The sequence below is a fragment of the Balaenoptera physalus genome (assembly GCF_965194825.1).
Source record: "Balaenoptera physalus genome assembly, chromosome: 8".
NCBI classification, from domain to species: Eukaryota; Metazoa; Chordata; class Mammalia; order Artiodactyla; family Balaenopteridae; genus Balaenoptera; species Balaenoptera physalus.
The window spans coordinates 86,780,912-86,798,608 of record NC_138887.1 but is presented as its reverse complement, the minus strand read 5'-3'; the positions used below and the strand labels follow the sequence as shown (position 1 = coordinate 86,798,608).

General features: G+C 37.6%; 1 protein-coding gene across 12 annotated transcripts in view; it reads right to left on the bottom strand.

Moving 5' to 3' along the window:
* The window catches only part of ZNF277 (zinc finger protein 277), a 165,807-nt gene that overhangs the window by 85,552 nt on the left and 62,558 nt on the right, over window positions 1-17,697 (bottom strand). For all 12 annotated transcript variants that reach the window (XR_014266620.1, XR_014266621.1, XR_014266622.1 and 9 more), the window contains 2 exons: window positions 13,103-13,191; window positions 12,752-12,834 (listed from right to left, as the gene is read on the bottom strand). Coding sequence is in view for 2 of the 12 variants with exons in the window: in XM_082472369.1 (XP_082328495.1) it covers window positions 12,752-12,834; window positions 13,103-13,191 (172 nt within the window). In the remaining 10 variants the exon portion in view is untranslated. The remainder of the gene's footprint in view (window positions 1-12,751; window positions 12,835-13,102; window positions 13,192-17,697) is intronic.

Below are 17,697 nucleotides of genomic sequence, written 5' to 3'. Positions count from 1 at the left end.
TCAACATCCCTCTTCTAATAAGGACTTTCTCCTATATACAACCATGGTGCCACTATCATTATACCTAAGAAAATCAATAATAATTCCAAAATAGTAGGTAACATCCAGGCAATATTTAAATTTCTTCAACTGTCCCAAGAATGTCTTTTAATGTTCTTCTCTTCCCCAACTCCCACCAAGACCATCCTCGGTTCACACATTTCATTTGGTTGTTGGGTGCCCTGCCGCCAAATCTTTGTCCCCCTCCCCTTCCTCTTAAAAAAAATTTTTTTTTCACCCATCCGATTTCCCCACTCTCTAAATCATAAACCACAAAATAACTAACCAGCCTGGGACTTAGGCTCTGATGTCTGGCAAAGGGAAACTTTTCCCAACTCAATAATGGTCTTCTAAAGTATATGGATGACTGCTAGGAAAACCTTGTTAATTTTACTACTTTTATGTAATGTACCCCACCAGATAAAAAGCTTGCTAAGGGGCAGAACTGCTAGGTTCATCTTTGTAGTCCCTACCGTGCCTCACCGACAGGAGTAAGCAATAACCGTTGAATGGAAGTGCTCTGTTTCCTATGGTCTCTACTTCCTCAGACCCCTTGAACAGTCAGGAGGAATCTAGGTAAAAGAGAGCCACATCACCACTATGTCCCTCCACCCTTATTCCCACTGCTGCTAACTTGGTATATGATGTGACAAAACAACACTCAGCTTTAATGATCCTGTATCTCCTTCTTCTGTAGCACACAGGTTGATTGCTGCTGATCAAGCATTAGTGAGGAAGAAACTGGGTGGAAGACACTTGGGCAACCAAGAACAATTTTTTTTTTCTTTCCTCCTGCCCTTCCTTCCTTTCTTCCTTTGTTAAGCTTGGTATCTGATAGGATTAATCATAGCATATGTTTGAAGTCACTTATGAACAGAAAAATATAATATTAGGAGACAATCCATAGAAAGCATCACAAAGATGTGCAAATCCAAGCCACCATTTTTGTGCTTTTATTTTTCTAAAAAATCCCATGCTGGGTAGATATACTAGATTTTATTCATGGATTTATAGAATAGAGGGATGAAGAGAACGTCACAGATGTTATACGTTGGAACTTCCCAAAGCAGCTGATGAAATCAGATAAAAAATAGGCTTGGATAAAAACCATAGCTGTAAGAATACAGCTGATGTATTAGGCAAAGAGTCATAATAACAAGCTGTATGTTTATGTAATTGGTTTAAAGTGTCAAGAATGGTAGCAAAGGGGTCAGTGCATAGTCTTTTATCTTTATTCATAAGCCGAAGCAGAGGAAACATTAATGAAACAGCAGACACAGCAGATGGCATGCAACGTAGTCACAGGGGACTGACATATAGGTAGAAAATGAAATCTGTGTGTTAGGTTGGAAATTATAAAAATCATCCAATTTGGGAAAAAGCAATTTAGAAAATGTCAATTTAGGTAAGTATTTGTACACAGGAAAGAAAAAACTGATGCTTAAATGACAAATCCAATGGAAACAGCTTGCATTAACATAAGGAATTAAAACTAAGGCTGATGTTGTTAATTACAGATATCAAAAACATTTTATTGATACTGACATATTAGATTCACAATAGTTTCCTGGCTAAATGGCTGTATGAGTGACTATGAGAGAAAATCGCACACTCCGAAGGTTCCCTCCCAACCTAGCTCAAAGGCAGCAGCACGGCAGAACCTGCCAGGAATTCTCAGCCCAGGAGCCCAGTTGCCCTCCTCCAATAAAGAACACAACAAATCTCCCTAATAAAGGTAGAGCAGTGGACCAAAGGCTCCACAGAAGGGCAGTAGAACTCCTTATTCCTCCTGCTTTCTATTTCTAGAACCATGTATTATCTCTGAGGTATTTGGAATGATTTCATTTAAGTATTTCAGGTGATTACAAAACAATATAGCATAAAAATGAGTAAAGGAAGAGAGAAAAATTCGGGTGGGATGGGCACATATATTGAAGATAAAAAAATAAAAAGAAGAAATATACATGTACACTTATATACACACCCAAACCTACACATTCAAACTTATAGGTGGGCCTCAAATTTGGCTATCAGTTTTCTTAGATGAGGGAAGCAGATGGACAGGAGTTTGTGTAACAAAGAATTTGGCTGGCTTTTCCCCCTGTTCCTAGGAGATAACCTCTAAAGCCTTGGAATTTCTTGAGTGGCTGGAGTGCCTCTGTTATTCCTGGTGGGCCCTTTGACTCCACCTGATAGTTTATGCTAATGAGATAACTCAGAATGGGGACTGCCATGCCACAAAGACTAACCATATGATTAGTGGGTTAGGGTTTTGAGCCACAGGATATCAGTCTGACTTCAGGAAGGGGAGGGGAACTTGAGTTTGAGTTTAACCATGTGGTCAATTAGTCAATCAGTCAAGCTTAATGAAGTTTCAGTAAAAACTCTGGACACCAAAGCTCAGGTAAGCTTTCCTGGTTGCCAATACTGTGTGTATGACACACACTGATGTGCCAGAAGGGCAATACATCCCTGGGGACAATGGAAGCTTTGTGTTTGGGGCTCTCCCAGACCTCACCCTAGGTATCTCTCTGGCTGGTTCTGATTTGGACCTATTTCTACAAGAAAACTGTAATCATAAATGTAGTGCTTTCCTGAATTTTGTGAGTCATTACAGCAAATTAATGAACCTCAGCGGTTAGTGGGAACCCCCTGAATTTGTAGCCAGCTGGCCAGAAGCAAAGGCGGCCTGGGGATCCCCCAACTTGTGGCTGATGTCTGAAGTGAGGATAGTCTTGTGAAATTTGGCCTAACGTTGGGAAGCTAGAAGTCATTGAAAATAAGTATACTATGTGATATAATGGGCAATATACCAAGAATAAATAGACCAAACAAGATGGACTGTTTCTCACATTGATTCTCCAAAGCTGACTCTCGTGCCAAAGCATATCCCAAAACTTAGTGAAAGCAACGCCTTCACTAAGATAAGAACTGTCATGATACAATACAGATACCTGCTTCCTCTTGATTGGAGGCTGAGAGTTTAAGATTTCCTAGAAAAATTATGAACTTCCTTAAACAATTTTCCCTGAACATCGTTTTTATAAATATCAGTTGATAATATTCTTGACTTTGTCCTTCCAGTCAAGTAGCTGGAATGTTACTTTTCTAAGCTCTCACTTGGATGCAGAGCCACTGGACTGAGAAGGTAACCAGGAGACATTTGAGTTGACACTCTCTTAAAAAACTGCATAGTCCTAAACATGGACTGGAGTTGACATGGAAAGTCATTTAATTCTTTGTCAAAAATGACTCAAGGGGATAGCCACACACTAGACAAGAGTCCCCTAGAAAAATCATTTTAAATCCCCACCTCACCCTCCCAACACCAACTACTAGCCTCCAAAGTTGTACTTCATTTATCATGGTCACAATTTTTAACATGGATTAAATTTTAAGGAAGGTGTCACCAGTTGCCCAGCCCTGACTGGGTGGGTGAGTGGGGGGCTGTCAGGAATGTACCCAAAGAACACCTGACAGTGAGTGACATAATTTGCTGGCATATACTCCAAAGACAAACTTCTAGCAAAATGTATACCAAGGTAACTAAATGTGGTAATTTACTGATACAATATTCACTGATACCTTGGTCAAAAGTCCAAGATTAGATACTAAACAATAACAGGTTTTGGAATTTATTTATGACAACTAGTTAGTAGAGCCAATTGTCTCTTTTAGTAGACAGATACATATGTATGTGTATGTCTTTTTGAATTGTATGAAAAGAGGAAAAGCATCTACTTTAACCAAAAGTGGCACTTAATCACTAAGATATTAATTAAAATAAAGCAGAAGGAGGAAGAATTTCACTCTGCTTAGGATGAGGAAAGCCACAAGAGACTATCCTTACAATGAGAAAAAGGTGGATAATTAAAAAACCCTAGAAAAGCAACCAGAAAAAACCCCACACAACTTTTTTTTTTTTACTTTTGGCTGCGTTGGGTCTTCGTTGCTGCGTGCGGGCTTTCTCTAGCTGCTGGGAGCAGGGGTTACTGCCATTATACTCCGTTATATGGATAAACTGTAACTTATTAAAGCATTGCCCTAATGTTGACCATTTGAATTTCATGCAACTTTTGATTGTTGTAGCTATAAGCTAAGCTGGGATAAACACATTTGTGCCAATCATGTTTGTCTTTTTTTTTTAATAAATTTATTTTATTTTTATTTTTGGCTGTGTTGGGTCTTTGTTGCTGCTGTGCACAGGCTTTCTCTAGTTGTGGCGAGCAGGGGCTACTCTTCGTTGTGGTGCACAGGCTTCTCATTGCGGTGGCTTCTCTTGTTGTGGAGCACGGGCTCTAGGCGCATGGGCTTCAGTAGTTGTGGCACGTGGGCTCAGTAGTTGTGGCTCACGGGCTCTAGAACGCAGCCTCAGCAGTTGTGGCGCATGGGCTTAGTCGCTCCGCGGCATGTTGGATCTTCCTGGACCAGGGCTTGAACCCGTGTCCCTTGCAGTGGCAGGTGGATTCTTAACCACTGTGACACCAGGGAAGCCCCACACAACTTATTTTGACTCCAAAAAGCTGAACTCAAAAGGTAACCAGACAAGGGACTTCCCTGGTGGTCCAGTGGGTAAGACTCTGTGCTCCCAATGCAGGGGGCCCGGGTTCGATCCCTGGTCGGGGAACTAGAGTCCTGCATGCATGCCACAACTAAAAGATCCTGCATGCTGCAAAGAAGATCCTGTGTGTCACAACTAAGACCCGGCACAGCCTAAATAAATAAATAAATAAATAAATAAAAATAAATCTTAAAAAAAAAAAAGGCAAAAAGACAAATTGAATTCCAAAAGGTGACAAGCTCTCTGAAGAGAGGCAGGGACTCAAGAACTATTTCACCTTTGGCAGAGCATGAGAAGAAAAGGGCAAGTAGGAAGAAAATAGCTGAAATTTTAAAGAAGTTTTAAAGGCTAAGTCCCTGGGAGGCTTGGATACAAAAGGATCCAGCTCTTTTCCACAGGTTGCCTCCAAGTTCTCGGGAGAAAGACTGGGAGTAGGGCAAAGAAACATGAGGATGAGTTGCATGTAGAGGCAGGAATAACTGTATTAAAACAAGGATTATCAATGACACAATACAGTTTCTTAAAATAAATCAATAAAACCCAGTGTTCTCAGCATTTTGAGATGAGGGAGACTTAAGTTTATGGCAATATCAAGACATCTTAAACGAGTAAGAAAACACATGTCAATGACTAAAGAAAAACAGTAAAACAAAAAAGCCAGAGAGAAATTTCTTAACTGGATGATGATATACTCCCCCAAATCCATGAGATTTGATCTGACTAATAGCTCACCTTTTTGAAAGATATCAGTACATCCTACCCTTTTTGAAACTGCAATGATAAAGGCAATAACCATCTGCTTGCTACATAGGATACACAGTCAGTATATTTCTCCTACTTTGAATCTCCGTGAGGTGGCTTTTGAAGAGTAAGGAAGAAACAGAATAGACAGAACATCTTTAAAAAATTAACTAGTGGAGAACAAAATTATATAGATTTAATCATTTACATGGAATAGGTCATCACAATGAAAAAAAGTTGAAATACAGAACAAAAGAATGTAAGAGTTAAACACATGAGAGCTAGAAAAGACTTATTTCTATTTGTATTAAAGATAAAAGGGAATCCAGCCTAGGCAAGAAGAGGAGGACTTTTAAAAATGGAAAGGTGGCTATGGGAGACTGCAAAATAATTTACACTGAAGAAGAGAGAAGCTATCAGCATGGCATGGATCAGTACAGTATTATCTGTCTGAGGAGGTATTTTACTGGCTAAACTCAAGCTCAGGTATAGCCCTATGTTCCTCTAAAGACAGAGGCAACTCCAAAAACACACTATCTTCAAGTGTTAAAAGAAAATACAAGCAGCTTAGGCCCAAAGGAATAAGAAATTCCTATCTATGACTGACCTAAGATAATAAGAAAGTAGATGAAAAAAATTCCTAGCAATGGAAACAGAACACTATTATTTGTTTACATATGTATTTATGTCCTGTTCATCCATTTTTATTAATTCTAAAAATTGACTATCTTGAAAATGTCACATTTGCTTATAGAGGAAGATCCAATTTGATAAAGAATCCTGATAGACAATGGTGCTTAGAGTTGGAAAACAGGAGTTTGAGTTCCTCCCCTCCTATTTAATACATTATATAACTGTGGCCTTGAGCATATCTCCTAATATCTTCAAACTTGTTTTTCCATCTAAACAGGGATAATGATATTGCCTTAGTGATCTCACAGAGCCAATGTATATAAAAACTGCCATGCAAAATTTAAGTTCTTGTTGAAGGTCAAAGTGGTAAACTTAAGGATTCAGTTTAGTATTGTTTCACACTGGGTTTACATTTGTTTCCTAAATGAAAACATTAATTAATCTGAAGGTTAATATTACTCAGTGGTCACTCTAGCTAACTTGATCTTTGTTGCACTGTTAATAATGACGTTACATTCAATGGGAAACATCATCTTATATTTGGGAAAGTTACTGTGGGTGCAATTAGAAAATTTGTGCTACAAAGCTAGGAATTATGCAGGAAAGGTATAAATATAAATTGACATTACACTTTATAAGTCACTGAGATAATGTGATCCTTTATTAAAAACCTCTGAAATCTATACAGAAAAGTGGCACAAGGGAGAATAATCTTCTTAGTGGGAGATATGTAATTTCATTTTGTTGTTTTACTGTCGGGGGAGGTGGGATATATGAAGTAGCATTAAAAAAAAACACAAAAAAACACTGTTTCTCTCCAGAGGATCAAATTGTTATATAGGTTAAAATTTTCATAAAATATTTATAGCTGTCATGAATGACCTCTCAAGCTGACATTTATAATAGTGATTAAAAAAACCCACTTTGATGCAGCTAAATGGATGTCTCCCCTAGTCCCAGTTTAATTAAAAGTTATATCTTGCTCTGGGAGCTTATGACTGCCATTTATCTTCTACTGTAGGCAAATGTAAAAACTAGTATTTTTTTATGCTTAAGTGAAAAGTGTAACCCGTGATTAAAGATGTCTGCCTCGGTTATTTCACCTCTCTTCTTTAAATCAGGGAGATCTGACTATATGGCTCTATAGATATGCCACACAAATACTTCAGGATCAAATTTAAGTTAATACTTTATGAACAAGGCTCAGAGAAGATACAAAACTGAACATGATAGTCCCAACTTCCTTAAATCAGGGAGATCTGACTATATGGCTCTATAGATATGCCACACAAATACTTCAGGATCAAATTTAAGTTAATACTTTATGAACAAGGCTCAGAGAAGATACAAAACTGAACATGATAGTCCCAACCATTAAGAGGCATCTAATCCAGTAAGAAAGAAAGATTTTTAAACAACTAACTATAATTGAAAAGCCAAGTAAAATACTGTATTAATAGAGCTTAGAAGAGGTTATTAATTCTGATTGGTGGCATCAGGAAGCTTTTGTGGAAAGTGTGGTATTTGAACAATGTCTTGAGGCGTAAGTTATTTACACAGGTGGGGCTGGCATTCCTGATTGATGAAGCAGATTCCTGAAACCACCTAACATACCAGTAACTGTGAGACAAGTAGTGTTGTCACTAGAGTGCAATCTCTAGATGGGCAGGGGCTGTGGCTTATTTCATCCACCGCTATATCAACAGAATTTAGAACAGTGTCTGGGGCAACATAAATATTTATTAAATAAATGAATAAACTGGACCCTGGGTAACTGAAAGAAAAAATGGGGAAAGATACTGGAAATGTAGTTTGAGCCCAGAAAAGCTTAAGAATATGTAGATGAAAAAGACCACTGCAGGTTTTAGGAGAATAAAATGATCTGCTGTGTATTTTAGTATTAAAATTCTGGAGGCAATGCCAATTGATTAGAGAAGTGATTCCACATACAAGGTAAAAGGCACTAGGAGTGCAAAGAAAAGGATGTATATGGGACTCAAAGGTGGAACTGACAGGACTTGACAAATGACTTAGGTATGGGGATGAGCTAAAGATGATTCCAGAAATTTCCAAACTGAGTGACCAGGGGAATGGTGGTACTATTATATAAGAAAAGGGAAACAAGCAAACTATAAATTTTGGTAGAGAAAAAAATAAGTTCAGTTTTAGGCACATTAAAATTAAGGTGTTGATTGAAAATTCATATGGAAAAGTTCAACATAATGCAAGTTAGAACTGGAGTTTAGACGTAAGCCAGGAAGAAAGCTGGAGATGAACCAATCAATGGATATTTACTCTGACTGCCTATTGTGTGCCGGGACCAAAATTTAAGCCATCAGCATAGCAGTGGTATTGATGAGAGTGCATCCCCTGGATGGGGGACCTTGGAAAACTTACCCATTTAAAAGAAAAGAGGGAAAAGAACCACTGGAGGAGACTAAGGTAGAATGATGGGATCAAGGGTATATTTTTAAAGAAGGAAGCTAAAAGGGAGGAAGGTATACAAGCTATTCAAACCCTCAAGAATCTTTCCTAATTCTGTAGTTCCACCTTCAGAGTACAGATGAAAAATTTCAAAAAGTGTCAAGTAGGAATCAAGCTCTTCAAAAAGAAAACTGGGAACTCAGACAAATCTCATAAATGTCACAAGGAACCAGTGAGGTCTAAAAAAAAATGGAAAAAGTGGATCATTTAGATTCTATATGCCTCCAGCCACTCACACAGAAACAGATTTTTTTTTTTTTTTTTTTCAAAAAAATGGGGCTTGGAAAAAACATCAATGTGAACTTAGCAATATAGTGAGTGCTAATGAAGGATATTTAAATATAAGACATAATTCCTACCTCAAAGAAATTACAAAGTCATTTTGAATTAACAGCAAATCATACACAGGTATTTACACTAAATCCTTTATTTAGAGTTCCAAATGATTTTTTATTTAAAAATTTCTTTTGGCCATGCCACGTGGCTTGCGGGATCTCAGTTCCTCGACCAGGGATCGAACCTGTGCCCCCTGCAGTGGAAGCACAGTCCTAACCACTGGACCGCCAGGGAATTCCCTAGAGTTCCAAATGAGAGAGTACATATGAACGATACCTATGCAAGTCATCACTAATGCAAATCAGGAGAGCAAATGCCACTCTAGTTTGAGGGTCCTCTCTCATGGACTTGAGATCCTACTGACACTGACCTGAGTTCATTGAAAAACACAGACTGGATTATATACCCATTACCATGAAGCAATTTAAATGGTTTAAACTACATTTAAGTGCCTTTCAGGAATGGTATACCAATTCACACTCTTTTAAGTGGCTGAAAAAGTGCTTGTCTTTTAATATTCTTGCCACCATTTAGTGTTATTGTTCTCAAATCTTGTTAACTTGATAGAAGAAAAAAGGTGTGCTATTACTTTTGTTGAAGACTGGTTCATTTGATCATCGGACTTCTTTCTGGAAATGTCTGTTACTGACTTGTAGAGCTCGTTGTACATAAAAGAGAGACATCCTGTCGTCACTGCCAACTCCCAAAGGAAGATCACCCACACCAACCTCCTGCTCCCACACTACAGAGCATAAAATTACGATGAAATGTCTGACTGCAAATTCAGCCTGTCTTCCTGTTACTTGGCAAATCTTTTCTTTTTGTCGATCTTCTGGCCACCATTCCCAATGGTAGCCTATTGTAAGCTTCCTCTGCTTTCCTGAAAGTCCAATCCTAGCCTGAATCCCCTCCCTACACAGACCTATAAGATCATGAGCATCCAGGACAGAGCAACTATCAGAGCCTAGAATAAAAAAGAGTACAAGAGTTGTGGGAAGCAGAGTAAATAACTACTAGACTCGCACGGCGTGGCATGGCTTAAAAAGGCAGGTATTAGGCACACCACTTAGCTTAAAGCCTCAGCTTTGCTTCTCATTCACTAAGTGCTCCTGGGCAAAATCATCTTTCTATGCCACAGTTTCCTCATCAGTAGAACAGCATTTCATAGCTATCTCACAGGGTTGCTATGAAGCAAGGATCTAATGCAAAGGCATGGCATATGGCTGGCACTCAGTAATTGTTAGTTTCTTTCCACATCTCCAAGTTGGTCTGTAGTCAGAACTTGCCAGCTTTAAATGGATTTTTATACAGCTACATTTATCATCTTTTCTTCACTTCACTCTCATGGGCAATGAAGAGACATCAATGGGTCTTTCTCGTTAGAAAGTCAATCCTGGCACCAAAGGATTTCCATGATTTAGCTTCATCTCACCTCTTCAAACCTATCTCACACTCCTCCAAAAATCTTTCAGATCAGACTTAACTTTCCTGAATATACCTTGAACATACAGATCCATATGTATTTTCCTCCCTTTTCTACAACTCTCCAAATACCCAAATCCATCTCACTGTTAAGACACAATATATTGTTATTTGTATTACTGGCAACATTTATTGAGTGCTTTCTACATAGCAGATACTATCGTAAGTATAACACATGCATTATCTCAATCTTCACAAGCCCTACATTCTATCATTATCTCCATTCCCAAGATAAGAACACATATTTGCGTTTTTTCTCTAGATTGTACACTCTTTTATGACATGAACCATGCCTTGTGCTTCTTTGTATGATCATCTAGTTAAGTAGGAATTCAATGAATATGAATGTATGTATATACTGACTGCAATTTCATCATATTTTGTTTCTTTTAAGCTGCCATAACACTCACTTTCATCAAATCTACTACTTTGACAAAGTATAAAGTTGGTAAAAAGATGGGATGTTGTGATTTGCCATAAGAAATGTATATTTGGCTTTAGCCCCCATTCCTGGCACTTAGCTCCTAAGATCCAGGGAATTACTAAGTGTTGAGAGCTATAAATGTGTTTCCTGTTATGTTAACGAGCTGATTTTTGGAGAGTACTAGGTAACCTAAGGATGAGGGCCAACCATGTCATTTTGAGGGTTGGAACTTTCATTCCCCTCAACGGTCAACGATTTAATCAATCATGCCTAAGTAATGAGGTTTCCATAAAAACCCAAAAGGACATGGTTCAGAGAGTTTCCAGGTTGATGAAGCTCTCTGAACTTCATCTACATGCTGCCTTGTGGGCCTCAAATTCCATGGGGACAGAGCTTCTTTGTTCAGGATCTCACCCTATGTATTTTTTCATCTGGCTGTTGATTCACATTCATTAATATCCTTTGTAATAAACCAGTAATCTAGTGAGTAAACTAGTTTCCTGAGTTCTGTGAACCACTCTAGCAAATTAATCAAACCCAAGGAAGGAGGGTCATGAGAACCCCTTTATAGGGGTTCACAGCCAGTTGGTCAGAAGTACAGGTGACAACCTGGATTTGCGATTGGTATATGAAGTGGATGGCAGTCTTGTGGGACTGAGCCCTTAACCTGTGGGATCTGATGCTATCTTTGAGTAGACAGTGTCAGGACTGCGTTGAATTGTAGAACATGCAGCTGGTGTCAGAGAATTGCATGGTGGTGTGGGGAAAGAACCCACATGTTGGAGTTGGTTTCAGAATCTTAAAAGGTTATCTAAGTTTTATAGATGTACCTATTTCTAGGGACTTGAGTCTGTCTACAGACATACAAAAAAGATTCTGTGTATTGAGTAACAGTAATGGCTGCTGTGTTACAGTTTGAGTTCTTATAAAGAAATACATAGGGGTACTAGGATTATGTCAGTTTGATCATTTTTGATTAAGACCACTGTGAGTAAGAGTGAAAAAACTCATGGAAATAAAACATTATGAATAAGTACTACCAAACAAAATCCATAAAATTTTACAGTCAATTTATCCTTATTCTGCAGATTTCTTAGATATTACAATAGGGAAAGAAGAGAAACTCAGGAAGTCCTGTTTCTTCACTGGGTTTGTTGCTATAGGAAAACCATACTTTTTCTTACATAAATCAGTATCCAACAACATCATCTCATGTTTACATAATATAATGTGCTTCAGGGGACTTTCTCAAATCTTATGACTTTGGTAGACAGGATTTATTTTCCTCCTAGATCTCTTGAGGATTTAGCAGAAACACTGAAATCATAGCTTTCTTTCACAACATATCTAGCCAAGTCCAAAGATACAGGGAACACTTATAAGTAACCACTAAAGGAAGAGCAAGTCATTTTCAAGTAATAGTTGAGATTTGGTGACAAATAATGGAAAACTGGATACTTTTAAATAAAATTAGTAACTTCAAAAAACTAACCAATTTCTGTTCAACTTCTGAAAATGAAAATTTTCACACCTGTGTATGCTGTTATCTTTTTAAAAGACTAAAGATGCTGAGATTTTCAAATCAGCGTCCTTATCGTTAAGGCTGAAAATGAGAAAGACTATTACGATCAAACTATATGCTTAATTCATAAAGGGGAACAAAAGAAGTGCTAGTGCATAGCACATTCCAGAGGGAGAAAAAAAGTTAATCAATTCAACTCAATTTTAGCTGAGGGCATTCTTCCACGATTGCTGAACCCTAGCATGTGTCAGGCAGCTAAAATTACACTAAAATGTGTAAGCTCTGTTGTTATTTTAGAGATAATCCAGGAAGCAAAACAAAGCCAAAAATTCTCTCTGCATTTTTAACATGAAATGCTTTAATCTTCAATCAAGTGTCTACCTTTTCTGTTTTAAGATCTTTATGTATTATCTCCTCTTCTGTGTATGTTTGAAAGTTTCCAGAATAAAAACAAACAAAAAAGGGCAATAACAAAAATGATTTTGTATGTGTTTCCAACACACTGCTCATTCTTTAAAATAACTCTTACCAGTCTCTGCTTCTGAAGTTCTTCTCTAAGTATTCTATCTTCTGGTAAAACATCACACAGCAAAAAATAATTGTCTTGTTCTTCTGTTGAGAGATCAGGAAAATAAATAAGAAATGATTATTTATCACTTTTTCAAAAAAAATTTATCTTTCTTAAGAGAAATATATCTATCTATATCTATGATGATCTCTCTTCTGGTATATAGTTCTGTTTTAGCTTTACTGAAGTTATACAACATGAACAGAGCAATTTAATTTTAGCTATTATTTTAGAGAATTATAATTTAAGAAAGATTATTCCTTTGAATTTTTGGATTGCAGGGAAAAGATGGTAGTCAAGATGTACACTTACCAAATGGAGCTGTGGAATTGATTCTTATCACACTACAAAAATCTGTAATGGGCTGTTCAGTGAACCTTTTCCTCCAATATGAAATGTACCTTAGAACAATCAAAAAGAAAGAATGGTGAGAAGACTCAATACACTACTTACTTTAGAATGATAGGATTTTATAAGAACATTTAATTACCCTAAAGCAATAAATCAAATGTTGACTGAAAACTGCTAGCTAGAAAATTTGTAAATAGAAAGGCAGTAGAGCATTGTAGAAATACGAAATAAATATTTAATGAAATGACAATACCCTGTAAAGGCATGAAAATGATTAAATTTTACCATCCCCAAATTCAATAAACAGACAAATGGGAAAATTAAAATGAATTATTTTTATGTGATAATGAAGTCTTTTTGAAATCACATCTAAGTTTATATGAATTTAAAATGCAACAATGATTAAACAGGCTTTATCACACATTTTCCAATAAATTGAAAGTTAGGTGGTTATCTTATACATCAAAAGAACAGATCATGATAATGCAATGAGAAGTCAGTCTAAATTCAATATCTATATAACAAGATAGAACAATTCCATACGTCCACACTGTGTCTGAAATTTAGCTTTTAGAAAAACAGCCAAGCTTGCAATTCCTGTATCTAATGAGCTGAGTTAGAAGAAGGACACTGGCTAAATGTAAAAGTAAAGCATAACACCCAGACCTGCATTATTTGATGAAAGAGGGAGTAAGATGACAGGATTCAACAAGCTGTTCATCTTTGCATTTATCTAACAAGATTTATATTGACAATTACAATCTCATTTATCAAAGAAGAAGAAGAAGAGAATGTGATCTGCTTCAAGGGGGAAAAAGGAAATGGAAAGGTTGACGCTATAGTTGACTATTTATCAGGCTACATGTTGATGGATAAAAAAGGAAACTTACAACAAAGGACCAAAACCTGCACAAGAGATGGAACTTAGTTAAACAGACAAAGCACACAGAAAGAGTATATTTAAATGGCTTGATATAGCACCTGTGTTCTGCACATAGCAGGTCCACACTAATGTTTTAAAGAGGTAGAAGAGCGTTTGAAGATTGCTGTAAGGTTCTCTAAGTAGCCTCCAGCTCCCAGTATTTTGACTCCTTTTTATTCTCGCTTTTTCTTAATTTCCCAACCCATGGTGCTCTATAGAAAGGGCATTCATTATACATTAGGAAAAAAAAATGTGCCGGGAGAGAGGTCTGAGAGAAAGAGAGAAATGTGACATGAGCTAATATAAAATATAAATGGATGACAACACTGAATATAGAATATATAAGTAAAAGAAGTAAAAGATGGGCTTCCCTGGTGGTGCAGTGGTAAAGAATCCGCCTGCCAATGCAGGGGACACGGGTTCGAGCCCTGGTCTGGGAAGATCCCACATGCTGCGGAGCAACTAAGCCCATGTGCCACAACTACTGAGCCCGCGTACGACAACTACTGAAGCCCATGCGCCTAGAGCCCGTGCTCTGCAAAAAGCCACTGAAGCCACTGCAATGAGAAGCCCGCGCACTGCAACCAAGAGTAGCCCCCACTCGCCGCAACCAGAGAAAGCCCGCGCGCAGCAGCAAAGACCCAATGCAACCAAAAATAAATAAAAATAAAAATAAATAAATTTATTAAAAAAAAGAAGTAGAAGAATAATGTATAACAATAGAACCACATGCTTTAGTTCTTCCTTCTCATGTATAACCATGCTGTCAACCTGAATGGGTAAGAAGGGGTAGAACTCTTTCCTTATAAAACAGTGCTAGACCTTATTTTAAGAGATCTGAAAATGACGTATCTCAGGCTCCAGCTCAGCCTCAAACCATAAATACTATAAATGATGAACCATGACCCTATGTCTAGCTCCCTGGCTCCCACATTAGAAGTGTCAGAGCAGAAGGCATTTCAGGTCCATCAGAGTACACAAAAAGAGGAAAAGCACCTACAAAAGGCTGACACGTTATTCCCTTTGCCATCCTGGCCAGCTTCAGCACCCTCCACTCCCCAGTTATCTTACACAGTTACTCTTATTCTCCTCTTTTCCATTCCCCACTAGTTTCTTTTCTTTCCCCTCTGGGCGAAAGAGAAAGAAAAGGGAGTCAAGTTTTATCTGGAGTTTCCTCATGGCTACCACTAGAAACACCAAGGAGAGGTTCATCACTCTTGATTACTACTCTACTGAAGGCTGTGTGGGTTACACCCTCTGGAGAAAGCAGAATAGTTGTTGTCAGCCCTTTATAATATTATTTCCACTATGAGCCTACAGTTCGTTAAAAGTGATAACTACATGAAGCAGATGACCAGGTAAGAGCAGATAATAGTGACCAGACTGTCCTTTGAATTGTCATTGACTAATTCTGTAACAGAGTCAACACAATAAGAGTCTCTTATCTGCACAGATCTTGAGCTAGAAGTAGTTGTGCTTTTTAAATTAAGACTATGGTCCAACCCTTGTGGTTGACGTTTTGTTAACTGACTCCACCAGCCCTGCAGGCAACAGGGAAGACAGGAGCAGGGACTTTGCATTCAGAGATATGAACCTGAATTAAAAGATTTTTTAACCTTTCTGACACTCAGCTTACTCATTTGCAAAATGGATTGTTGATAATTAAACAGGATAACACATGTAAAGCAGTGTCCACCATGCTGGGTGTTTAATAAATGAAAGTTATTATTATAAGAAAAAGTAACATATTTAGATAAGATTAAAGTAGTAAAGAATTTGTTTATTCTAGAGAAATATTGGTATCTAAAACAACAACAAAAACAACAATGATAATGTTTCATCAAACATTTAATGAGCAAGTTAAAATAGTTATACTAGTAGTGTCAGAGGGCACACACAAGTGGCTGAGGTGGGGAAGAGTAGAGTGATGATGATGATGATGGTCATAAGGATATCAATTATTAGCAGCTACCATTACTGAGACCCTACCTGCCCAAGGTCACACAATTAGAATGTTAGAATTGGGATGAGAATTGGGATCTGTTGTCTCCAAATCCAAACTCAAGTCTTCTACAACACAATGCTTCTCGTGTCACGTGAGGACCAATCTACACAAGAATTTCAGAAAAAGGCAGAAGCAGGAGAAAGCCTCTAGAATTACAGTTGTAATGGATACTTGAAGAATTTTCCTCCTTAGAGACCAAGGAGAATGCTTTTTGACATGGCAAAACTGAAGTACAGACATGAAGTCTGAAGGGAGAGGGAAGGTCTTCCCTTTCTGAAAAGCATATTACCTAAAAGCAGCTCTTGGGTCTGAACTGCTCCTAACTTCCTGCCCAAGTATTGAAAGTTGACACCAGCTGTTTTGGGCTATTGAATTGGAACTGCTTGACTAGGCAAAAGGTACAGTGCCTACAGAGGCACTGATTCCTCTGATGTCCTGATTCCAAAAGTCAATGGCTCTTAGTCTCTAAGGACTTCCATGTCGGGTCCTATTCTCCTTGATCTTTGAAGAGAAGGTTCACATCACGTATTTGTTTTGTACCACAGTTTACCTCAGTGTGGTAGGCACAAGGGAAGTGATTACTAACATTGGCTGACTTAAAATCATGGGGAGAGTCTGTCTGACAGAACCTCAGTTACCCTCCTCAAATAGTTAAGGCTTCCAATGGGATGAAGAGAGAGAAGATACTGTTATATGCTCATGTCTGGTAGTCTTTACATTGGTTAAAAGCTATTTTATTGCTCCATGAACAAGTGGTCATGAATTCTGGAAAGGATGTTTTTCAGATACCATCTCTAAGAGCATCTCTGAGATGTTGTTAGGTAGCTTCTGGGGGAAGAAGGATAAAGCAGGTAATAGGCCAGTCCAATAGGCACAAGGTGTCAACTGAGTGGTCTCCTCCTGACCAAAGGCTCGGTGACAATAACATCAAAGGGAAAAAGAATCATGTTACAAAAGCAAAATACAACCATAAACTACCATATAACTTAAATATATACAAATATGTATCATATCTTATTGTGGTATACTATATAAATAGATCTGAATTGCAACAAACTTTTGACCTAAGTCTAAATTTAAGATGTATCCTAGTTATCACATAATAGTACTTTTTTAGTTTATAATTAAAATTAAGAGGTATCAATATATCCATTTCCCTGTGGTTGGTAAAAGCATTCAGATAAATCGTATTCAATTGAGAGATGTCTTAAAGATAGCAGATGTTCAATACATGCACTGGTGGCATTTTTTCCCACCCACTGAAATTTATTGTTCCATGTTAAGAAATCATTTAGTACTTCTTCATTTTTTCCTACTTCTTTAGTTTGTTTAAAGCAACCACTCAATATATAAAGGAAGCCAAGAAATAATATGTGGTATGAACCCTTTATTTGGAGGACAGTTATCACAGCACTTCATATTTTATTAAAAAGCCATAAAAGTAATTATTAGGTCATCAGCAAATACTTTCTTGTAAAAGAACTTTAATCACATCTCACAAGAAATCCTTGTAGTAATATCATCTTGCCTGCCCAGCTCCCCATTGTAACTGGTGTGCTTATTGACAGAAGCATAAAGATTTGAGATAGTCGTTAATTAAGTAGCACTGAATGAGTGGACTCTAATATA